At 50.2% G+C, this 7,184-nt stretch overlaps 1 protein-coding gene and 1 pseudogene across 2 annotated transcripts; one reads left to right on the top strand and one right to left on the bottom strand.

Annotated features, from left to right (window-relative positions):
- Positions 1-213: 213 nt before the first annotated feature.
- Positions 214-1,372, top strand: LOC123184734 (peroxidase 1-like; annotated as a pseudogene).
- A 2,074-nt stretch (positions 1,373-3,446) lies between these two features.
- LOC123187496 (peroxidase 2) lies at positions 3,447-5,264 on the bottom strand. Of its 2 annotated transcripts, none has more exons than XM_044599366.1 (3): positions 4,986-5,264; positions 4,664-4,854; positions 3,447-4,226 (listed from the first exon to the last, which is right to left on the bottom strand). In XM_044599366.1, exons 1-3 carry the CDS (start codon positions 5,184-5,186, stop codon positions 4,223-4,225), a joined length of 396 nt encoding a protein of 131 aa, XP_044455301.1. In that variant the 5' UTR covers positions 5,187-5,264; the 3' UTR covers positions 3,447-4,222. The 2 variants fall into 2 exon arrangements, with proteins under 2 accessions (XP_044455301.1, XP_044455300.1); XM_044599365.1 differs by having other exon boundaries at positions 4,678-4,854.
- Between the last annotated feature and the right edge of the window lie 1,920 nt (positions 5,265-7,184).

Raw genomic sequence — 7,184 nt, 5'->3', positions numbered from 1 at the left:
ATGCATAAAGTGAATGTTGGAAGCTCTATCCTTAGTAGGAGACCGTGGGCGATCTGCATATGCACGTGAGCTGAATCTTTGGCTATAAATATGCATGCGATGCACTACTCTCTTGCACAAGCCACCAAGTCACCACCGCTCCAGTAAGAAGTGCAGGTAGCTAGTAAGCAGGCGTGGCTTTGCTCTTCAGCTCTTGTAGCTAGTTAGCTAACCATGGCCGCCTCAGCGTCCTGCATTTCTCTGGTGGTGCTCGTGGCTTTGGCCACGGCGGCGTCGGGGCAGTTGTCGCCGACGTTCTACGACACGTCGTGCCCCAGGGCTCTGGCCACCATCAAGAGCGGCGTCATGGCCGCCGTGAGCAGCGACCCTCGGATGGGCGCGTCACTGCTCCGGCTGCACTTCCACGACTGCTTCGTTCAAGTAAGTTGGCCACATGCATGCATGGCCTGATAGCCGTCACGTACCCGGTTTTCTATCGGTTTTGCTTGCTGAATGCTGAACACTATGCGTATGTGATGTGCAGGGCTGCGACGCGTCTGTTCTGCTGTCTGGCATGGAACAAAACGCTATCCCGAACGCGGGGTCGCTGAGGGGCTTCGGCGTCATCAACAGCATCAAGACGCAGATCGAGGCCATCTGTAATCAGACCGTCTCTTGCGCTGACATCCTCACCGTCGCCGCCCGCGACTCCGTCGTCGCCGTAAGAATATCATCTTACGATCATGTAGATCATCGACTGGATGCTCGGCATCTTTTACACCATCGTTAACCGTTTGTTTGCCTTTTGTTTGAATTCTTCGCGTGCAGCTCGGGGCCCGTCATGGACAGTCCCTTTGGGGAGAAGAGATTCCATAGATGCAAACGAGGCAGAGGCAAACAGCGAACTTCCAGGCTTTAATTCTAGCCGCTCAGAGCTCGAGGCAGCATTCCTCAGGAAGGGCGGACTCAATACGGTCGACATGGTGGCCCCCTCGGGCGCGCACACCATCGGCCAGGCGCAGTGCTCGACCTTCCGGGCTCGGATCTACGGCGGTGACACCAACATCAGTGCGGCCTATGCGGCGTCGCTTAGGGCCAACTGCCCCAGACAGTGGGCTCCGGTGACGGCAGCCTGGCGAACCTGGACACGACGACCCCCAACGCGTTCGACAACGCCTACTACACCAACCTCATGTCACAGAGGGGGCTCCTGCACTCGGACCAGGTGCTGTTCAACAACGACACCACTGACAACACTGTCCGGAACTTCGCTTCGAACCCGGCAGCGTTCAGCAGCGCCTTCACGACCGCCATGATCAAGATGGGCAACATCGCGCCGAAGACAGGGACGCAGGGCCAGATTAGGCTCAGCTGCTCCAGGGTGAACTCATAATTGACAGACGAGTTACTGTCTACTAGTCAGCACCACACGTGAATGAATAAGACCACAGAACCAGTGACCAATATGAATACCAGCTCTTTGAAAACTTGTATTTTATGTACGAGCAGCAGCAAATCATGCATGCATCTACATATATATGTAACGATCGCATTCCCACTTTCTCATGCAAAGACATGGAGAATTGCTATCGATCCTACTTATACTACTTCCTATGTCCAGGTGCATAGGGCATCTAATGATTTTCATATGAAAAGAATTATGCAAAGAAATTATCCAATTCCGATGCATGCTCTCGTGAAGGTTATCTCTGAGGTTTAGGTTTCTACTCCCTCCGTTCCAAAATATTTGTCTTTCTAGGCATTTCAAATGGACACAACATACGGATGTATGTAGACATATTTTAGAGTGTAGATTCACTCATTTTGCTTCGTATGTAGTCACTTGTTAAAATCTCTAGAAAGACAAATATTTAGAAACGAAGAGAGTAGTTGAAAACAGTCTCAGGTGAATGACGAGTTTCATACTTCTATTTGGATAGTGGGTTCAGGTATGTTTTCACCGACCGCCTCGCTCGAAAAAAAAGGATCACCATTGAAGTTGTATCATGTCGACAGATCGTTTACCGACACGGTTCTAGGTTGACAAATTGTGATCGGGGATACATCCCTCGAAGTGGCTACGCCACACTCAACATGCAGTCGTCACCGAACACGGTCAAAACAATAACGTTGTGTGACTCTCACAAGTATACGACAACCCGTTACATCGCTGCCATATACGCCCATTGTTAAAAATGCTGACTGTGACGCTTGCTAGCATTACGGCACCTCAGAGGCATCCTGGAGCGCCTGTTATGAAAGACGACCCTACCTCATCACATCTCCTCACCCTCCTCAATGTCCTCTCTCCTGCCACTTGTAGCCTTTCCTTAGTGTCCTGTGGAAGCCAATGCACCATGAGAGGTCATGGGCAGTTATCAAAGTTGAGGGTAACATAGGCCAAAATATATGTTGGAAATATGTCGAGGCACTAAGAAAATTGATATTATTATATTTCAATTTTCGTGATTAAATTTATACTTCTATAATATGATTGCATTAGCTCTTAAAATATTTCCATAGCCTCGGTATTAAGTCATGTGTGATTGAATGTCGTGTTCCAACAGACCCTGACGGGGAAACTGGACAGCATGACTCTGCTTGGTTGATGGGGGACAAATTATTGCAGGGCCCAAACGGCTTTCCCTGGAAACTCCATTTGCCCAGGGCATTTTCTGTTAAATTTGTACATGTATCATAGTTATTTTAAATTTCATAAAAAATATTGCAAGAAATCTTCGCAGCAACGCGCAGGGTATCATCTAGTATATCATGAATGAAGGCCCGAATTGTACAGTCTTGTTAAAATCAAGATATCCATGTGGTATGGACAAAGAGTAGTAGTCTTAACGAAAGACAACTTCGAACCGTGGATGGACAAGTTGCAGTAGATATCGCCTTTTGTGATCACAATGAATTAATTCGACACTTGCTCCTCTCTTACACACTTGAAATGCTCCTCCAGTGAGCCATCCATATTGCTTTCCATCTATCACGGCCGACATCAATAAGGAATATGTTTGGTAATTTGTTGAAAGAAATTCATCCTTGGCTCAAAGTGCACATCCGTGTTGCTGTGTGCATTTTTCTTTGGGCAATATGGAGATGTGAATGATCATGCTTTTAACTAGGCAAAAGTTTCAAAAAAATTTACAAGTCATCTTCCGAGCCACCAGTTTTTGGGTCAGTACAAGATGCTCTCTCCAGGATGTGGATGTGTGGGAGTCCATGGCTTTGGGTGCACCTGTTGGGAGATTATCGTCAGGGCTTTATTCGTCCATTTTGGATGACGATCTGGTGATAGGATAGCTGGAGATTAGGGGAACAAGTGGACGATGTAATGCTTTCTGTTTTCGTTGTTCTAGTTCGGCCCATGTATTTGAACTTTTCTCCTGCTTCGGACTTTGTTCTAAAATACTACGGGTGTTGGTCAGGGGGATTTTTCCTCCTTTCAGGGAAAAAAAGGATGAAGCAGCAATAATTCATATAGTATAGAAGTCAACAAGTAACTGACGCAAGGGAAACCTTCATGCCTTTGCACGAGGCCTTGACATACATATGTGACACATCTCCTGTTTTCAGAAGCTTATGGTCCAAGAAAGGGCGCCCAAGTACATTTTGGATGTTGTATAATGGCCATTGCTAGCCTTATTAATCTCACATATATGACCATTTTTTAGCAATTAATTCACCTTTGAGCAGCTGAGCCTGACCTGCCCCTGAGAGCCAGTCAATGGGCTGAGGTTCCCCATCTTCACCATGGCTGAGGCGAAGGCGCTGCTGAACGCCGCTGGGTTGCTTGCGAAGTTGTTGACCGTGTTGTCGGTGCCGCCGCCGGTGCCGGTGAAGAGCACCTGGTCGGAGTGCAGGAGACCCTTCTGGGACTTGAGGTTGCTGTAGTAGGCGTTGTCGAAGGAGTACGGGGTCGACACGTCCAGATTGGCCAGGTTGCGGTCGCCGGAGCCGGTCGGCTGGGGGCAGTTGGCCTTGAGCGACGTCGCGAAGCCGGAGTTGATGTTGGTCTCGTTGTAGAGTCTGTCCCTGAAGTTCTGGCACTACGCCTGCCCGATGGTGTGAGCGCCCGAGAGGGCGACCATGTCGGTCACGGTGAAGCCTTTGTCGCCGAAGGATTGGGTGAGGTTAACGAGGTCAAAGAATGGGGGAGGTAGGTCGGAGTTCGCCGCGGCTTCGTTTGCATTGGTGGAGTCCCTCCTTCCAAGAGGAACCGTCCACGAAGGCCCTCCTAACTGTACCAGAGGACAAAACAATATCCAGGGTGAGCAAATTATGTTAGAGTAATCTTGATGATTAAGTTGTGTTTAGCATGCGCTTAGTGCTAAGAGTCAAAGTCCAGTTGGAGTACTAGTGGGTTACGTACGTGGCTATTGCTATGTACTAGTCCTGCAAGTTGCCGTGAGTCAGCTCATGAGTCTGGTACGTGTAGGAGATTAGGAGTACAAATTATTGGTATTGTTTAGCGTGTCCGTGTATGCTTTTGGAGTCCAAAAGCAAGCCCGTGTAAGATAGGCTTTGTGTTGGGTCGGTTGGTTCTGCATATTTATATGCACGGCCGGCTAAAGTTTTTCGTGTGCGTGTTCTTCGTCTACTTTGATGTGATCGATCCTGTGGGCAGAATTCCAACAAATTAGCCGGTCTACTTGGTGGTGATCATGACGTGACACACGTTGGAGGTCTTACGGCGACGACAGAGTCGCGGGCAGCGACGGTGAGGATGTCGGCGCAGGAGACGGTCTGCTTGCACATGGTCTCGAGCTTCGCCTTGATGCTGTCGATGACTTCGAAGCCTCGCAGCGACATCACGTTCGGGAAAGCGTTTTGTTCCATGCTAGACAGCAGAACAGACGCGTCACAACCCTGCACATGTAGTTAAGCAGCATAATCAGGAAGCATGCATGGATAACTATGGACCCTAGTGTTTAACAAACAAAACCGGAATGAAAACAGGGAGCGTGCCGACTATCAGGTTATGTATTTGAAGAGCTTACTTGGACGAAGCAGTCGTGGAAGTGCAGCCGGAGCAGCGACGCGCCCATGCGGTTCTCCTTGTTGACGGCAGCCGTCACGGCGGCCTTGATAGTGGACAGAGCGTTCGGGCACGACGTTTGGTAGAACGTCGGCGACAACTGCGCCGACGCCGCCATGGCCAGGCACAAGAGCAACACGGTTGATAGAGACGAATGGGCCATGGCTTCTTGCTAGCCAACGTCTAGTGAGAGACACTAGCTTAATTGTGATAGGAAGAGGCGCTTGTACTGGATGCAATGCCCTGCCCTGCATTCCATGCAGATATATATATAGCCGCTCGCAGGCTTGGCAATTCTGGCACATGGCGATTGTAGTGGCCACACGCCCACTTCTGCCGTTGGGTTGCAAAATTTTCCTCTTTTACGGGGCCGTTATGGTGCAACTTGGTGCATGCATGGAATGATACTGCAAAGTCACAATCATCACTCATCAGAGGGATATTCGGGTGACTAAGTTCTTCTAGTATGGTAGAGTTATTTATCTAAAACCACCACACTTGGAGCTAGGATAACCACTTGGTACCACATTGAAGGCAGATCACAAAAAACCACCAAAAATGTGCCTAATGCGTAACGCGGAGCACTGATAGTCGGATAACCTCGTGAAAACAGTCAAACTGACTGGTTGGGCCCACCTGTAAGGCTGACGTGGATTGCCTATGTGGGAATTTTGCTGAGTTGGACCTAAGTCCCACCTGTTAATGACTAAAGTGTTTATTTTTTTTCACCTTTTCTTTTTTATTTCTCTCTCCTTTTCTCTGTGGGCATTTGACCGAACAGGTTGTGGGCGAGCACTGGACACGGACATCACCGGCGCCGCCACCACAGAGGACATGTGCAGCGGTAATGCCTGGCCAGCACCACTCCTGGTTGCCGCCGGCGAGCTCCTCCGGGAGACCAGCTCGCGTCCGCGGGCCGCGTCGTGGAAGCGTGGTCGCTCGTCCTCCGGTGGACGCGGACATGGCTAGGGCGGGATCTCGCCCGAGCTCAGCGTACGACCCCGCCTCCTCGCTTCCACTCCCGAGCGCCGCTGCTGCTGCGGAGCTCCACGCCGCCAACACCGACCGCCGCCGCCGGCACGGAATGAAGGGACGAGGCAGAGACACAGCAAGCGGGAGCAGCTTCGGCAGCAGGACGTGCGAGCTTGCTCCGCGCTCGCATCGCGCTCTCCCTGCCGCGCGACCCTGCCTCCTCGCTCCCACTCCTGAGCGCCGCCGCCGCCGCAGAGCTCCAGGCCACCAACACCGACCGCCGCCGCCGTTCAGTGACCGGAGCGCCGCCGCCATGCGCCTGCCCTACTATTTCTCTTCTGGCCAAGGGGGTGACGCGGACGAGCACCACTCCATCACCAGAGTGGCCTGCCTTTTTCAGTTATGGGAGGGCGGTGGCCTGCACCGCTCCAGGCTGCCGCCGGCGAACACCTCTCCACCGGAGCTCCCGTCATCTGCTTGACCGATTGAAGAGATGGGGAGGAAGAAGACAATGGATGGATGAGAGGTGGGACCTAGGTCCAACTCAGCAAAATTTCCACATAGGCATTCCACGTCAGGCTTACAGGTGGGCCCAACCAGTCAGTTTGACTGTTTTCGCGAGGTTATCCGACTATCAGTGCTCCGCGTTACGCATTAGGCACATTTCTGGTGGTTTTTTGTGATCTGCCTTCAATGTGGTACCAAATGGTTACCCTAGTTCCAAGTGTGATGGTTTTGGGTAAATAACTCACTATGATAGAGCATGAGCTAGAGCTAGTATATAGCTTGACGCACGTGTGTGCAGCTTATTTTCTAACACATGACTGCTATTTTTTCTGCTATGCACATGGCCACACATGATATTCATTGATCGATGCTCTAGGTCGCCGCGGTTCATGGCTAGATATGAGCCCTAATGGAGCGCGAAACGAGATCATGGTTCTTCGTGCACCTACGTGGTGCACTGGTACTTTTTACTGGTAGTACTTTAATGCATGCGATATACTCCCTCTATTCCTAAATATTTGTCTTTGTAGACATTTTAAGTGACTACTACATACGAATGTATGTAGACATATTTTAGAGTGTAGATTCACTCATTTTGCTTTGTATGTAGTCACTTATTGAAATGCCTAGAAAGATAAGTATTTAGAAACGGAGGGAGTAGATCTCAGAAAATGTATGTGGT

This window comes from Triticum aestivum, chromosome 2A (assembly GCF_018294505.1).
Source record: "Triticum aestivum cultivar Chinese Spring chromosome 2A, IWGSC CS RefSeq v2.1, whole genome shotgun sequence".
NCBI classification, from domain to species: Eukaryota; Viridiplantae; Streptophyta; class Magnoliopsida; order Poales; family Poaceae; genus Triticum; species Triticum aestivum.
The sequence above is the reverse complement of the archived record's forward strand: the minus strand, read 5'-3'. Positions and strand labels throughout refer to the sequence as shown.